Genomic DNA, 18,521 nt, shown 5'->3' with positions numbered 1-18,521 from the left:
ATGAAACACTACATTTCCCATGAAGCAAAGTAGGTGGGCGATTCGCACTGGGTCGTCACTAGTTAATACAGCCACAAAGTTATAAACCCCGCCTATTTCTACAATGTATCTTCTTAAAATCGGATTTTAAACCTACCCCCAATCTTAACACTAACCTTAAGCACACTGCTAATCGTATGCCTATCCCTACATTTAAATTAAGACAAATATCACATTTTTAGCATATACTTTGTGGCTGTGTTATCTAGTGGAAACCCTGGCACTTTGCTGACTTGGGAGGTGACTGAACTGTCTTCGGTTTGTTGGGCAGAGAGGAACTTCACAGCTGCTACGGGTGTGGTTTTTAACGTGATCAATCTTAACGAAGAGAATAGTGCATAACATCACTCACACTGAACGACCAAAGTATAACACAGAGGAAGAGGAGTAACAGCTCAGCGTCACAGTGGTTTATTGAATTTTGGTTCATTGCAAATTGGCATCGGAAATCGATCTGCTCCGCCGTCTTCACAGCTGGAATACTTTTGCTGAGGTTCCGTGACCCTTTTTCTTGGTCTAAAACGTGAACTCAACTGATTTTATTGACGCGCCCTCAAAATAAACTGTTGTTACTCAAAGTTTGTGTCCTCGTAATGACAAACAAATGACATTTTTGTGTCGGCTTGGATAGAATGTCACTGGAGTTTCAGAAATAGGCCTTAAACTTGGCTTACAAACGAGGAAACATCTGGAATAGAAAAGTGAATTCGGACTAAATTTAATAAATCATTTGGATGCTGGTTTGTGGGTGAATCAAACTTACTTTCCAGTCGTATTTCTCAAAGGGGAAGTTGCATTTCTCAACCCCACAACACTGGACTGGGAACTATTTAAAAAATAAATAACTCTCAGAAATAGAGCCCTAAATAGGCTACATCATTTTTGTGTGATATCGTTCCGATAAACAGCAGTCCTGAAGCGTGCACTTGGAACCATGGGGTGTACAGTGAGTCAGGAAGATAAAGCCGCGGCCGAGAGGTCCAAAATGATTGACAAAAACCTTCGAGAAGATGGAGAGAAGGCGGCGAGAGAAGTGAAACTGCTCCTTTTGGGTATGTACCACCAAACATTATATTCCTTTGTCTAAATCCATTTAATGGAGATTCGCATGAACGTTGCATTGTATCCAGCTTTACGATCGTGAACTGGCAATCTAATTTGTTGCTTTGAGGTAGAGTGTGTGTGTGACGAGGAGTAGTCTAGGTAAACTCACGAATCTCCCTCATTAGCCATTTTGATGTAGCTACATGCCCGAGATTTTGTCCCATTTCAGTGGAGGTTCTCTAGCCTCCAGTGCACAACTGGAACAGATTAATCAGAACCAGTAAACATACATCTGAGCCTGCGCTGCTGCTTCTGTTATAAATCAGAGGATTGCCTCTCACCGCTGGAATTGTCTTAACTCCAAATATTCAAAACAGAAAACTTGCTGTCAACGCACAATAGGCTACTTAGGCTATGTCAATGTTTAATTACACTCAAGTAGCAGGCAATACAAACTATCCTATCATAAGATGCCTTCAAAAAAAAGTGTTTGCTGATTAAATTCCCATAATGTAGCCTAAAAGTGTAATCAATCACTAGCCTACAACTAACCACTGGATCGACCGTTACATGTCATTTCAGCAAGCCATGACACCACCAACTCAGATTGTTCTGAAATCGTTTCTGTAGTTAGAAACAGATAAAATAACCATTCTGGCAACATTATTTTGTTGAAATATAATTTGACCTCTGAGAAATTACACTAATTGCTTGTACCCAAATTGGCCATTTTAATTTATAAAATGTATATAATATTCAGTAATTATAGTACCTAACATCTGATTTGGACTAAACCTTTTTCTAACAATGAGTAAGACATGAGGAATATATATATGCATGCAGTTCTACTGAAAGCAATCTTTTTTCTTCTTGAGGGTTGTCAGACAGAGAGCTGATACTATATACTCGTTGTTGGGGTGGGATGTCCATATATATATATATATGAATGAATGAAATAATCTTATTAAATACTTTTTTCTTTACATAGTTGAATGTGCTGACAACAAAATCACACAAAAATAATCAATGGAAATCCAATTTATCAACCCATGGAGGTCTGGATTTGGAGTCACACTCAAAATTAAAGTGGAAAACCACACTACAGGCTGATCCAACTTTGATGTAATGTCCTTAAAACAAGTCAAAATGAGGCTCAGTAGTGTGTGTGGCCTCCACGTGCCTGTATGACCTCCCTACAACGCCTGGGCATGCTCCTGATGAGGTGGCGGATGGTCTCCTGAGGGATCTCCTCCCAGACCTGGACTAAAGCATCCGCCAACTCCTGGACAGTCTGTGGTGCAACGTGGCGTTGGTGGATGGAGCGAGACATGATGTCCCAGATGTGCTCAATTGGATTCAGGTCTGGGGAACGGGCGGGCCAGTCCATAGCATCAATGCCTTCCTCTTGCAGGAACTGCTGACACACTCCAGCCACATGAGGTCTAGCATTGTCTTCCATTAGGAGGAACCCAGGGCCAACCGCACCAGCATATGGTCTCACAAGGGGTCTGAGGATCTCATCTTGGTACCTAATGGCAGTCAGGCTACCTCTGGCGAGCACATGGAGGGCTATGCGGCCCCCCAAAGAAATGCCACCCCACACCATGACTGACCCACCGCCAAACCGGTCATGCTGGAGGATGTTGCAGGCAGCAGAACGTTCTCCACGGCGTCTCCAGACTCTGTCACGTCTGTCACGTGCTCAGTGTGAACCTGCTTTCATCTGTGAAGAGCACAGGGCGCCAGTGGCGAATTTGCCAATCTTGGTGTTCTCTAGCATAATGCCAAACGTCCTGCACGGTGTTGGGCTGTAAGCACAACCCCCACCTGTGGACGTCAGGCCCTCATACCACCCTCATGGAGTCTGTTTCTGACCATTTGAGCAGACACATGCACATTTGTGGCCTGCTGGAGGTCATTTTGCAGGGCTCTGGCAGTGCTCCTCCTGCTCCTCCTTGCACAAAGGCGGAGGTAGCGGTCCTGCTGCTGGGTTGTTGCCCTCCTACGGCCTCTTCCACGTCTCCTGATGTACTGGCCTGTCTCCTGGTAGCGCCTCCATGCTCTGGACACTACGCTGACAGACACAGCAAACCTTCTTGCCACAGCTCGCATTGATGTGCCATCCTGGATGAGCTGCACTACCTGAGCCACTTGTATGGGTTGTAGACTCCGTCTCATGCTACCACTAGAGTGAAAGCACAGCCAGCATTCAAAAGTGACCAGAACATCAGCCAGGAAGCATAGGAGCTGAGAAGTGGTCTGTGGTCACCACCTGCAGAACCACTCCTTTATTGGGGGTGTCTTGCTAATTGCCTATAATTTCCACCTGTTGTCTATTCCATTTGCACAACAGCATGTGAAATTTATTGTCAATCAGTGTTGCTTCCTAAGTGGACAGTTTGATTTCACAGAAGTGTGATTGCCTTGGAGTTACATTGTGTTGTTTAAGTGTTCCCTTTATTTTTTTGAGCAGTGTGTATATATATATATATATATATATCTCTATCTCTATCTCTATGGACATCCCACCCCAACAACGAGTATATAGTATCAGTTCTCTGTCTGACAACCCTCATGACAAAAAGATTGCTTTCAGTAGAACTGCAGTTAGAGTGCATTATAACTGCAGTATGATGCAAGTATTGTGTCCAAAATAACTTTTTTTTACTGCAGTAATTTTGCAGTATAGCTGCAGTTCAAATGTAATATGCAGCAGATATTTTGCAATTATTGCGTCCAAAATACCACTGTCGACACTGCACTTTTACTGCACTTTTACTGCAGTTTCAAAACGGCCATCTTTTTTTTGTAGGGAAGTAGTATGGGGCTGCGGCTCTGTGTATTTTTATTCATCCAATATAATGTATTCTCAGTGAATTTGTTAGTTTTTTTCCCCCTCTTCTTCAGAGAAATTCATTGAAGTTATTCATTGAAGTTGTTAGGTTTATGTTCCATCCTATATCTTGATATTACCAAGTTCTGACCACTAGATGGTGCTTTTCCTGCTATTATGGTGATTCATAGGGATAGTTAACCAAAATTACAAAAATGACATATTTATTTTCTTACCCTGTAAGCATTTTATGGAGCAGGTATGATGGCAACCAATGCTTTAGTTTTGTTTATCTGGCCACTGTTTTAAATGCAATTTTCTTTTTTAGCAATTGTGGCACGAGTCATTTGTACCTATATAAGCCTTTTTGCGCTTCATATCCAAATAATCTATAAGTAAGATAATTGAGCTACACAATACATTTATAGATACTTTAGGATGATTTGGACATGAAGAGTAAAAATTCTAATATAGGTACCATTGCATTGGATTTGTGCCACAAATGCTAAAAACAGTATACTCGTTCTTGGGGTGGTATTTTTTGGGGATTCCACATGTCTAACTCGTTGTTAGGAAAAAAAAGAAGTTTGGTCCAAATCGGATGTTAGGTACTATATTTATAAAATAATTATGTTAATCCTATAAATTAAAATGAAAAAGAATTGTGCAATCAATTAGCTTAATTTCTCAGAGATCAAATTATATTCAACAAAATGATGTTGCAGGATTGCTAATCTGAGATGGTGTTGAAATACCTTTTCTTGTGCTTTTTGAGGTGGAACGACCCCATGAGGTCTGGCCTCCCCTCAACATTTTAAACTAATGAAGAGAATATTCTAAATTGCTGTCATAGCTCTCCAGCTGTGCCTATTAATGACGAAGCCATTACATCCATAATGAGGTTTTCAGACCTCTCCAAGCAATGGCAGATCATTCACCTTATGGTGTCTATGTCGGTCCTATTAATGAATGATTAACGGCAAGCAATATACTCTGGCTTACAGTATTGCAGTCTGTAAAGTGCTCACTAAGTCAGAGAATTGAGTCATTTTTATAAGTCACTTTAGGTTAGGCAAGATTTTGTAATGTTGTCTGTACCATTGATCTGTTCAAGTTGCCTCTCTAACTCATATCACCCCCACTTGTTGCAATCAATGTGAGCCGCATGCTTAATAGTTGTGTCAAAGCTTATTGACAGTGACTTTAGTGGTTGTAGGTCAGGTGCTTTGGGAATAGCAGAGTGAAATAAAGCTGTGGCCACCTTGGGGCACTGTAATAAAATATTTCATTAATGTGAAGTGAGTGGGTTTGTTTGCTGTTGAAAGAACTTTACCTCCTTTATCCCCTTCTTAGAGGACTTTCCTGAGCGTGTCAGAGTAGGGACTGTCGTGGAAGACAATCATTTGGATCCTGACTTGTGTCAACGTTTGCATGACTCAGCTCTGAGAGGTTTTTGACAGAGGTCATATCATAGCCACCCTCACAACCCCCCATGCTGAACAGTGAAGTCTTGCTTGCTGTGTACTTTGCTCCCTTTCTCTGTATTGTTTTGACAGAAACACAGGGCTCCTGTTGGGAATGTTTTGAATAGGCTGGAGCCCAAACAGCCAACCAAATCGTGTGCTTGAGCCAAAACAAAATATTCTGTTAACATGTTGGCGGATGGTGACTGGCATGAGCCCCAGAAAGAAGCGTAAAACTCAAAATGCTTCCTGGGAACTGAACGCTGAAGTAAGAGGGCATCCTGGCATGTTGTTTAGCAGTAAACTAGAAACAAAGGGTGGTCCCACTGTATTCTTCTTCAACTTTCCCATTTTCAACCAATCATTTACATTTACATTACATTTACATTTAAGTCATTTAGCAGACGCTCTTATCCAGAGCGACTTACAAAATGGTGCATTCACCTTATGATATCCAGTGGAACAACCACTTTACAATAGTGCATCTAAATCTTTTAGGGGGGGGGGGGGGGGGGGGTTAGAAGGATTACTTTATCCTATCCTAGGTATTCCTTAAAGAGGTGGGGTTTCAGGTGTCTCCGGAAGGTGGTGATTGACTCCGCTGTCCTGGCGTCGTGAGGGAGCTTGTTCCACCATTGGGGTGCCAGAGCAGCGAACAGTTTTGACTGGGCTGAGCGGGAACTGTGCTTCCTCAGAGGTAGGGGGGCCAGCAGGCCAGTGGAGGATGAACGCAGTGCCCTTGTTTGGGTGTAGGGCCTGATCAGAGCCTGAAGGTATGGAGGTGCCGTTCCCTTCACAGCTCCGTAGGCAATCACCATGGTCTTGTAGCGGATGCGAGCTTCAACTGGAAGCCAGTGGAGAGAGCGGAGGAGCGGGGTGACGTGAGAGAACTTGGGAAGGTTGAACACCAGACGGGCTGCGGCGTTCTGGATGAGTTGTAGGGGTTTAATGGTACAGGCAGGGAGCCCAGCCAACAGCGAGTTGCAGTAATCCAGACGGGAGATGACAAGTGCCTGGATTAGGACCTGCGCCGCTTCCTGTGTGAGGCAGGGTCGTACTCTGCGAATGTTGTAGAGCATGAACCTACAGGATCGGGTCACCGCCTTGATGTTAGTGGAGAACGACAGGGTGTTGTCCAGGATCACGCCAAGGTTCTTAGCACTCTGGGAGGAGGACACAAGGGAGTTGTCAACCGTGATGGCGAGATCATGGAACGGGCAGTCCTTCCCCGGGAGGAAGAGCAGCTCCGTCTTGCCGAGGTTCAGCTTGAGCTGGTGATCCGTCATCCACACTGATATGTCTGACAGACATGCAGAGATGCGATTCGCCGCCTGGTTATCAGAAGGGGGAAAGGAGAAGATTAATTGTGTGTCGTCTGCATAGCAATGATAGGAGAGACCATGTGAGGATATGACAGAGCCAAGTGACTTGGTGTATAGCGAGAATAGGAGAGGGCCTAGAACAGAGCCCTGGGGGACACCAGTGGTGAGAGCGCATGGTGCGGAGACAGATTCTCGCCACGCCACCTGGTAGGAGCGACCTGTCAGGTAGGACGCAATCCAAGCGTGGGCCGCGCCGGAGATGCCCAACTCGGAGAGGGTGGAGAGGAGGATCTGATGGTTCACAGTATCAAAGGCAGCAGATAGGTCTAGAAGGATGAGAGCAGAGGAGAGAGAGTTAGCTTTAGCAGTGCGGAGAGCCTCCGTGACACAGAGAAGAGCAGTCTCAGTTGAATGCCCAGTCTTGAAACCTGACTGATTAGGATCAATAAGGTCATTCTGAGAGAGATAGCAGGAGAGCTGGCCAAGGACGGCACGTTCAAGAGTTTTGGAGAGAAAAGAAAGAAGGGATACTGGTCTGTAGTTGTTGACATCGGAGGGATCGAGTGTAGGTTTTTTCAGAAGGGGTGCAACTCTCGCTCTCTTGAAGACGGAAGGGACGTAGCCAGCGGTCAAGGATGAGTTGATGAGCGAGGTGAGGAAGGGGAGAAGGTCTCCGGAAATGGTCTGGAGAAGAGAGGAGGGGATAGGGTCAAGTGGGCAGGTTGTTGGGCGGCCGGCCGTCACAAGACGCGAGATTTCATCTGGAGAGAGAGGGGAGAAAGAGGTCAAAGCACAGGGTAGGGCAGTGTGAGCAGGACCAGCGGTGTCGTTTGACTTAGCAAACGAGGATCGGATATCGTCACCCTTCTTTTCAAAATGGTTGACGAAGTCATCCGCAGAGAGGGAGGAGGGGGGGGGGGAGGGGGAGGAGGATTCAGGAGGGAGGAGAAGGTAGCAAAGAGCTTCCTAGGGTTAGAGGCAGATGCTTGGAATTTAGAGTGGTAGAAAGTGGCTTTAGCAGCAGAGACAGAAGAGGAGAATGTAGAGAGGAGTGAGTGAAAGGATGCCAGGTCCGCAGGGAGGCGAGTTTTCCTCCATTTCCGCTCGGCTGCCCGGAGCCTTGTTCTGTGAGCTCGTAGTGAGTCGTCGAGCCACGGAGCAGGAGGGGAGGACCGAGCCGGCCTGGAGGATAGGGGACAGAGAAAATCAAAGGATGCAGAAAGGGAGGAGAGGAGGGTTGAGGAGGCAGAATCAGGAGATAGGTTGGAGAAGGTTTGAGCAGAGGGAAGAGATGATAGGATGGAAGAGGAGAGAGTAGCGGGAGAGAGAGAGCGAAGGTTGGGACGGCGCAATACCATCCGAGTAGGGGCAGAGTGAGAAGTGTTGGATGAGAGCAAGAGGGAAAAGGATACAAGGTAGTGGTCGGAGATTTGGAGGGGAGTTGCAATGAGATTAGTGGAAGAACAGCATCTAGTAAAGATGAGGTCAAGCGTATTGCCTGCCTTGTGAGTAGGGGGGGAAGGTGAGAGGGTGAGGTCAAAAGAGGAGAGGAGTGGAAAGAATGAGGCAGAGAGGAATGAGTCAAAGGTAGACGTGGGGAGGTTAAAGTCACCCAGAACTGTGAGAGGTGAGCCATCCTCAGGAAAGGAACTTATCAAGACGTCAAGCTCATTGATGAACTCTCCAAGGGAACCTGGAGGGCGATAAATGATAAGGATGTTAAGCTTGAAAGGGCTGGTAACTGTGACAGCATGGAATTCAAATGAGGAGATAGACAGATGGGTCAGGGGAGAAAGAGAGAATGTCCACTTGGGAGAGATGAGGATTCCAGTGCCACCACCCCGCTGGCTCGATGCTCTAGGGGTATGCGAGAACACGTGGGCAGACGAAGAGAGAGCAGTAGGAGTAGCAGTGTTATCTGTGGTAATCCATGTTTCCGTCAGCGCCAGGAAGTCTAGGGACTGGAGGGTAGCATAGGCTGAGATGAACTCAGCCTTGTTGGCTGCAGACCGGCAGTTCCAGAGGCTGCCAGAGACCTGGAACTCCACGTGGGTCGTGCGCGCTGGGACCACCAGGTTAGAGTGGCAGCGGCCACGCGGTGTGAAGCGTTTGTATGGCCTGTGCAGAGAGGAGAGAACAGGGATAGACAGACACATAGTTGACAAGCTACAGAAGTGTTGTTTCTTGTATTATTGTCTCCTGTGTCTTTAGAGAACTGTTTCACTTTGATATCATAGAGACGTAAAGTCACATACTCTTTTTTATTTATTATTATTTTTTAAATATTTTTTTTAAGAAAGCCATCTGACCAATGAGAATAAATGACAATATGAACAATTAACATAAATGCTATATTACAACACTCCCATGTTCATGTCCTTGACATAGATATTATCATCCGCATACACTTCAATAACGGTGCACACATGCTTTAGCATAAATACTATCTGGAATATGAACATGTACATCCACACGGGATAAGAAACTTCTGCTTTCCCGTACCCTGATTAACTATTTGGCTCTTGAACGCATCCCATTGCCAGTCAATTCTCTGAACAGGAAATTAACAGACAACCCTCTACAATCGATGAGGAAATATCAGGTAATAATTGACCAAAAGGACATCACTAACCCCACGTTATACCATTAATAAATATACACTACCGTTCAAAAGTTTGGGGTCACTTACAAATGTCATTGTTTTTGAAAGGCAAAACAAATTGTCCATTAAAATAACATCAAATTGATCCGAAATACAGTGTAGACATTGTTAATGTTGTAAATGACTATTGTAGCTGGAAACGGCAAATTTTTTATGGAATATCTACATAGGCGTACAGAAGGCCAGCATCCCGGAGTCGTCTCTTCAATGTTGATGTTGAGACTGTTTTGCGGGTACTATTTAATGAAGCTGCCAGTTGAGGACTTGTGAGGTGTCTGTTTCTCAAACTAGACACTTTAATGTACTTGTCCTCTTGCTCAGTTGTGCACCGGGGCCTCCCACTACTCTTTCTATTCTGGTTAGAGCCAGTTTGCGCTGTTCTGTGAAGGGAGTAGTACACAGCGTTGTACGAGGTCTTCAGTTTCTTGGCAATTTCACGCATGGAATAGCCTTCATTTCTCAGAACAAGAATAGACTGATGAGTTTCAGAAGAAAGGTATTTTGTTTCTGGCGCACAGGAGTGATGGTTGCTGATAATGGGCCTCTGTACGCCTATGTAGATATTCCATAAAAAATCAGCCGTTTCCAGCTACAATAGTCATTTACAACATTAACAATATCTACACTGTATTTCTGATCAATTTGATGTTAACGGTAAAAAAAATCGCTTTTTTCGAAAACAAGGACATTTCTAAGTGACCCCAAACTTTTGAACGGTAGTGTATGTGCTTATCATAAAGATTAACTGTTTGCAATGTCTTATGCCTTATATCAATAATGTCTTTAGATCACAGGACCATCATCACAGATGGGATTCCGCCCTCTATGAATTCATAGATTTCAACAAATATTTGTAACCATGTTTATAAATGACATATAATCTAGATATGAAGCTTGTGTCAAACCAGTCCATTAATGGTTGGTGGATGTGTGGCTAACTGCCACAGGACATGGGCAACAGTGCTGTTGTATAAGACATGGCTGTGTGTGCCTGGATGATAATGACTGCCCTGATTATGACTGAGTGGGCTGCTGTTTGTACAGAGGCCTCAGTGCTCCCACTGTTCCCAGCACTGACTGTAGCCCCAACACACGCGCAGACCCACAGACAGACCCACAGACAGACCCACATGCAGACCCACATGCAGACCCACAGACAGACACACCCGCAGACACACACACACACCTACAGACACACACCCACAGACACATACCCGCAGACACAGATGCATACCCGCAGACGTACACCCATAGACACACACACACACACACACACACACACACACACACACGCAGGCCTACAGACACACATGCAGACCCGCAGACACAGACACACACCCACAGACACACACCCACAGACACACACCCACAGACACACATGCATACCTGCAGACGTACACCCACAGACACCCACCCACAGACACACACCCACCCACAGACACAGATGCATACCTGCAGACGTACACCCACAGACACACACCCACAGACACACACCCAGCCACAGACACAGATGCATACCTGCAGACGTACACCCACAGACACACACCCACAGACACACACCCACCCACAGACACAGATGCATACCTGCAGACGTACACCCACAGACACACATGCAGACCCACAGACAGACACACATGCAGACCCACAGACAGACACACCCGCAGACACACACGCACACCTACAGACACACACCCACAGACACATACCCGCAGACACAGATGCATACCCGCAGACGTACACCCACAGAGACACACACACACACACACACACACACACACACACACACACACACACACACACACACACACACACACACACACACACACACACACACACACACACACACACACACACACACACGCAGGCCTACAGACACACATGCAGACCCACAGACACACACCCACAGACACCCACCCACCCACAGACACAGATGCATACCTGCAGACGTACACCCACAGACACACACCCACAGACACACACCCACCCACAGACACAGATGCATACCTGCAGACGTACACCAACAGACACACACCCACAGACACACACCCACCCACAGACACAGATGCATACCTGCAGACGTACAGCCACAGACACACACCCACAGACACACACCCACCCACAGACACAGATGCATACCTGCAGACGTACACCAACAGACACACACCCACAGACACACACCCACCCACAGACACAGATGCATACCTGCAGACGTACACCCACAGACACACACCCACAGACACACACCCACCCACAGACACAGATGCATACCTGCAGACGTACACCCACAGACACACACCCACAGACACACACACACAGACACACACACACAGATACACATGCACGCACGCACTCAACTGTAGTATATGATATTCCATTTTCTAGCTCTGAGTGTATTTTTATCCAATGTAAAAATCTGTTGCACCGTGTGAGATTAGAGAGGTGAATATTTAGCAGATTTGAGATTGAATAACTTCAGGGGGATCATGGTCAAGGGCCCTGTCAATTGTATTATTAAACACACTTACTGTGTTCTTTGGATGAATGCTTTTAACAAAGCAATGTTTACAATGTTTAAAAAAAAATACTTGGCTAAATGTTAAACATCCATTCTAGCTGTAGAGGAAGAATGCTATATCTGACTTAATCCCAAATATGAGGTACTGGATCTGATCGAATAGAGTTCTAGGCTGGGATTCGATCCAATTTTGCTTTGTGGACAATGCAGCATTTAAAGGTCATTTCTGGTTGAGCCGACATATGCAACGTTTACTATGAATGCGATCTCTGTGAACGCGGGAACATTGCCGACAAAGCGCGATCAGATTGAAACCCGGCCCTAAAGTATGTAAGGTTGCATTGTCTTAATTCAAGAGATATCGCTGGAGGAGTCTGCAGGATAAAGTGTGTTGGATCAATTCTTGACAGGTTACAATCACACATTCCCTCCTCGGCTTGGACTTGTAAACTAAAGTCAGTGTGCAGTCGGCCTGTCAGTGTGGAATAAGTGTGGCATCCTCTCAGAAGTGCAACATCTCGTCTCCCTCCAAGAAGCCCTTTTAGTTCCCACATCTGCTGCCGTGGTAACTTGCAGAACAGCTGAGATAAGCCTGTTTTCTGGAAGACGCCAGGGAGAAACCTCTTCCCGCCTGTCTGTCCGTGATACGTGTCTTCTGAACTACCCTCCCCCCTCTCCCTTCCCCTCCCCTAAAGCAAACTTTTTGAGATTAGGAGTGCTGTGGGGCTGGAGATGAAGGATGGAGCCAGCTGCTATTTTTGGACCTATGGCAGATAGAACAAAATGATGGATCTCTTCTCCCAGAACTGGGAGTAAGGGCTGTGGAGGAAGCAGGGAGTGCTAACCAGACACTACTATGTTACTAAAGAACCTCAGCTGTGACATGGGTGTTCGCATGTATGATTTAATGTAACAGAGAGGAGTTTATGCCTCCTCAAGGCTCCAGTGTTCATTAACAGGAAGCACACATTTAATGACTTCCCTTCAGATTTTGGACTTTGATCGACGTTCAATCTCCTCCCTCCAGCAACATGAGCCTCTGTGAATTCTGTCATTCTCGCTCTCTGTTTATTTTTCTTGTACTTCGATTTTTCTAACCTCACATTTTCAGTTCAACTGGGATGGATGTTTCTCTTGACAGCTTCTTCCTCTCCCTTAAACTGTGTGTGAGAGTGGCAGCTTGGTCTTCAAGAACATGTCTGTACAATTCACTGGCTTGACTGTAGACACAAACACGTTTCTCTCTCTCTTATTATTTATTTATTTATATATCACAAACACATTGCTTGTAGGCATGCATTTATGTAAAAATATAGACACATGGTTGCATGCCCATACAATATGGGGGGCAGGGCATAGTAAGATGTTATGTCGTGTATTTAATGCTCAAGAATGTTTAAAAAGTGTGTGTTTGTGTACGTCAGAGAAAGATGCAGGTCTGAAATTGTGTACTGTGTACATCCACGTTCCTCCCCAGCTGTCTGCTTGACAGGGATGATATGATAAATGAAGCAAGGCAGAAACAAAGGATGGCTTCTTTACAGGAAATTACAAAAGTTGTTTTATTGGACTATGGACGAGGAATGCAGATCACGTTCTCGGGGCAGAAACCTTGTCTATTTAGAGTTGGAAAAACAGCCCTGTTATTTTTTTCCATTGGTAATGAAAGGATTGTTACTTTTATGACACGATACACGTTAACATGGCAACTAATAGTAACAATGTAAGGTTGCAATTCTGTATTGCCTCTGCCTTTTTTGGTCACAGTCCTAGGGGTCACATAATTGGCTACAGTGCTCATTAGTTATAGTACAACATAAGGACTGAAACTAACTTGACCAGGCTTTTGTGCTTCTAGGCCAAATGTATCAGGCCTTCTGTTCTGTGTGCGAGTGCTGTGGTGATGGGACTCAATTTATGATGCAGCGCTGATCATTCATGTTTTAGAGATGTGAGTATGCACCGGTGCTGAGCTGATCATTCATGTTTTAGAGATGTGAGTATGCACCGGTGCTGAGCTGATCATTCATGTTTTAGAGATGTGCGTATGCACCGGTGCTGAGCTGATCATTCATGTTTTAGAGATGTGAGTATGCACCGGTGCTGAGCTGATCATTCATGTTTTAGAGATGTGAGTATGCACCGGTGCTGAGCTGATCATTCATGTTTTAGAGATGTGAGTATGCACCGGTGCTGAGCTGATCATTCATGTTTTAGAGATGTGAGTATGCACCGGTGCTGAGCTGATCATTCATGTTTTAGAGATGTGAGTATGCACCGGTGCTGAGCTGATCATTCATGTTTTAGAGATGTGAGTATGCACCGGTGCTGAGCTGATCATTCATGTTTTAGAGATGTGAGTATGCACCGGTGCTGAGCTGATCATTCATGTTTTAGAGATGTGAGTATGCACCGGTGCTGAGCTTTTTGTTTACAGACCACCGTTGCTGCTCAAGAAAGAGGGACATCTGACGTAAGCTTTCTTCAAGCAGCAATTACTTCTCTCTTCCTCCCCAGCCCTGACTCTCCTGCCCACAGACAGGGAAAAAACACATGACACCAAGTCAGCGTTCATTCTCTCTTCCTATTTTTATCCAGCCTTTCACAACATCTCTGGGTTTCTGAGGCTTTCTGATTGGGAAAAAAAAGACAAGATAGTAGGCTAACGTTACATACATACCATTTGTATTTAATATTTATAGCTTTGCCTATTCAATCTGGTTACTAACATAGGCCTATGCTATTGCACCAAATTCTTGTCTCAAAACATCCAATCTGTGCTACAGAACCAAAAAGTTGTGCGTCTTGACTTTAGACCAATGACCAGTCACCAGCATTGGCATGCAAAGGCGGGTGCGAGTTTCCCAATTAGTGACCAAAAAGCACTTGTTTCATTTTTTCAGTTTAGTAATCTGCAACGGACACATCTGTGCCAGAACAATAGGCTACCAGGCGATTTCATTGATAATTTTTGGCATATTTCAGATAGGCCTAGTTCGGGTGGCTACTGGCTATTTCTAAAGATAGCTATAACATCACACTGCGACGGGTAGCCTAGCTGTTAGAGAGGTGAGCTGTCAACTGGAGGGTTGTGAGTTCGAATCCCGGGTCCGATGTGAAAAATCTGGTGGGAACTGGGCTGAAAATAAGAATTTGTTCTTAACTGACTTGCCTAGTTAAATAAAGGTAAAATAAATAAAATATCAAATCCTAGATGCCATTGCCTGCCATTGTACCCTTGAGCAAGGCACTTAACCCCTCACAACAGAAGCTCCACTGGGTGCCCAATGTGGTACCTCTCCCCGTTAAAAACAATGTTTATGTATGTGTGTCTTTTGTAGGGTTTAGGTTAAAAGCAGAAATCAGATTTCAGTTGGCCCTCGTGTAAAAATATACATGCAAAATGTAAAGTGTTGGTCTCATGTTTCATGAGCTGAAATAAAAGATCCCAAAACTGTTCCATACGCACAAAAAGCTTATTTTCAAAAATTGTGCACAAATTTGTTTACACCCCTGTTTTTGAACAATTTATTCTTTGTCATGATAATCCATCCACCTGACAGATGTGGCATATCAAGAAGCTGATAAAACAGCATGATCATTACACAGGTACACCTTGTGCTGGGGACTATAAAAGGCCACAGATGTCTCAAGTTTTGAGGGAGCATGCAATTGGCATGCTGACTGCAGGAATGTCTACCAAAGCTGTTGTCAGAGAACGCTGTTTTAGAGAATTTGGCAGTACGTCCAACTAGCCTCACAACCGCAGACCATGTGTAGCCACGCCAGCCCAGGACCTCTACATCCGGCTTCTTCACCTGCGGGATTGCCCTCTTGTGGGGAAAAACTCATTCGGAGTGGGTGGGCCTGATAGTTTGGTGTTTTTCTAGATTGCAAGAACTGATATTTATAGGATGCAGAATGGTGAAAAACCAGCCTACATCTTGGAATTCCATATCACTGATCAAAGTAATCTAAGGACAACCCTAGACAACCTAGAGGAAATCCCTCAAGCCTAATACCAGAAATAGTTGCCACTTTCCATGCCTCAGCAGGCATTGATTTCTGTCCTCAATCTGATTTACAGCTTGAGCTGACATTTGCATGTGGCTTATTTCCCTATCTATGACCAAGACCGTGCACTCCCTTATCTATCACTGTGAAAACACTACACCAGCCAAGTACCAAAGTTTGACGCACATACCTCTCCTTCTCTGGGAGTGCTTTCCCCCCAGAACGTGACATCAATTGTTGTGGCTGTTTGTGTGTGTTCTTCCTCTTAGAGAATAAAGGAGAAAGCCGACTGCTAGAGGATAAGATGTTTGCTGAGCAATTTCCTCCTGTAGCTTCATGGAGGATAAACGGATGCCATTATTTCTCTAAATGTTTTGATTGAGTCTCTTCTACAGTCCTACACCCAGAAAACAGTATTGATCACAGTGAGGGGCTGTATTGACCTGCCTGCTGGTGGTTGAGAGCTATCATCAACTGGCGCAAGGCCCAGGCAAAAATCTGAGAAACGACATTGGTGTGATCTTTTGAGCAGTGGTAGTGACTCAGAGGCATGGCTGCCATCCTCATTTTGACCATAAACCTGCAGACTATTGCATATGTATTATACAGAGCCTTCAGAAAGTGTTCAGACTCCTTGACTTTTTCCACATTTTGTTATGTTACTTCCTTATTCTGAAATTGATTAAATTAACAATTTTCCTTATCAATCTACACACAACACCCCATAATGACAAAGCAAAAGCAGATTTTTAGATTTTTAAACAATTGTATTAAAAATTTAAAAACATACCATCTTTACATAAGTACTCAGACTCTTTGCTATGAGACTTGAAATTGAGCTCAGGTGCATCCTGTTTTCATTGATCATCCTTGAGATGTTTCTACAACTTAATTGGAGTCCACCTGTGGTAAATTCAATTGTTTGGACATGATTTGGAAAGGCACACACCTGTCTATGTAAGGTCCCACAGTTGACAGTGCACGTCAGATTGAAACAAACATGTCTGTAGCTTTGAAGATCCCCAAGAACACAGTGATGTTTGGAACTACCAAGACTTTTCCTAGACCTGGCCAAACTGAGCAATCCGGGGAGAAGGGCCTTGGTCAGGGAGGTGACCAAGAACCCGATGGTCACTCTGACAGAGCTCCAGTGTTCCTCTGTAGAGATGGGAGAACCTTCCAGAAGGACAACCATCTATGCAGCACTCCACCAATCAGGCCTTTATGGTAGAGTGGCCAGACAGAAGCCACTCCTCAGTAAAAGGCACATGACAGCCCGCTTGGAGTTTGTCAAAAGGCACCTAAAGACTGAAGCATGTTGGTGGCAGCATCATGTTGTGGGGATGTTTTTCAGCAGCAGGGACTGGGAGACTAGTCAGGATTGAGAGAAAGATGAACAGAGCTGTACAGAGAGATCCTTGATGAAAACCTGCTCCAGAGCGCTCAGGACCTCAGACTGGGCCGAAGTTTCTCCTTCCAATAGGACAACGACCCTAAGCACACAGCCAAGACAACGCAGGAGTGGCTTTGGGACACGTCTCTGAATGTCCTTGAGTGGCCCAGCCAGAGCCCGGACTTGATCCCGATCGAACATCTCTGAAGAGACCTGAAAAAGCTGTGCAGCGATGCTCCCCATCCAATCTGACAGAGCTTGAGAGGATCTGCAGAGAAGAATGGGAGAAACTCCCCAAATTCAGGTGTGCCAAGCTTGTAGCGTCATACCCAAGAAGACTCAATGCTGTAATCGCTGCCAAAGGTGCTTCAACAAAGTACTGAGTGTAGGGTCTGAATACTTATGTAGATGTCTAAAAACCAGTTTTTGCTTTGTCATTGTGTGTAGATTGAGGGGGGGAAAAACTATTTATCAATTTTAGAATAAGGCTGTAATGTAACAAAATGTGGAAAAAGTCAAGGGGTCTGAATACTTTCCGAAGGCACTGAACCTGTTGGAGCCCTACATAAACCAGGTTAGTCCCCCTCATTACAGTTGGTAGCAGAGTTCTGTGGGCTGGAGCGTAATTACAGGACACTGATTACACAGATGGAGCAGTATTTCTCTGGAAGGATCAGAGTCGGTCTGCCGACATCAACAAAAGTCCCTCAGTATGTCTGCTGCTCTCAGTGACTCAGCCATGACTGCGAGCACCAGCAGAGATGGCAATAAAGATCTAGTGAAATCAGTCTAATCTAATGTTACATTATTACTGTTCACAGCCAGGCGCTGAAATTATAATGCTTTAGGGGAAGACCTGTTCACCGTCAAGTAAGCTCCAGATGTGATACAGTGCAAGCTGTAAGAATAAAGCCTGGTCCTGCAGACACTAGGTCTCAGTGTGGGTCCACTGGGATCACGCAGGCAGCACCATCCACCCTGCTCCCTCTAAGAGCACTGATAACAGGATAGATACATTACAGATGAATGCCCTACTCTCTTCTCCTCCTTCACCCTCAACTTCCCCTTCCCTCTCTCTGCCTCAACATACACAATATCCTCACTGGTCTCCCTGGCTGCTTCATACGAACACCAGAATAACATCCTCACTATTCCAGTTATGAGAATAGGCCACTGGGCCAATTTGGGCTTGCTGTTTTGCCTCTATGTAAAGATGTGAGAAAGCAGCAAGCAGCA

General features: G+C 45.0%; 1 protein-coding gene across 2 annotated transcripts in view; it reads left to right on the top strand.

Moving 5' to 3' along the window:
• The first annotated feature begins 351 nt into the window (after nt 1-351).
• Nucleotides 352-18,521, top strand: part of LOC106583193 (guanine nucleotide-binding protein G(i) subunit alpha-2) — a 96,359-nt gene continuing 78,189 nt past the window's right edge. For both annotated transcript variants that reach the window (XM_014167099.3, XM_014167100.3), the window contains exon 1: nt 352-1,091. In XM_014167099.3, coding sequence (XP_014022574.1) covers nt 974-1,091 — 118 coding nt within the window. In that variant the 5' untranslated portion in view covers nt 352-973. The remainder of the gene's footprint in view (nt 1,092-18,521) is intronic.

The sequence above is a fragment of the Salmo salar genome, chromosome 22, assembly GCF_965601325.2.
Source record: "Salmo salar chromosome 22, fSalSal1, whole genome shotgun sequence".
Classification (NCBI taxonomy): Eukaryota; Metazoa; Chordata; class Actinopteri; order Salmoniformes; family Salmonidae; genus Salmo; species Salmo salar.
Note: the sequence above shows the minus strand (reverse complement) of the source record. Positions and strands in the feature narration are given on the sequence as shown.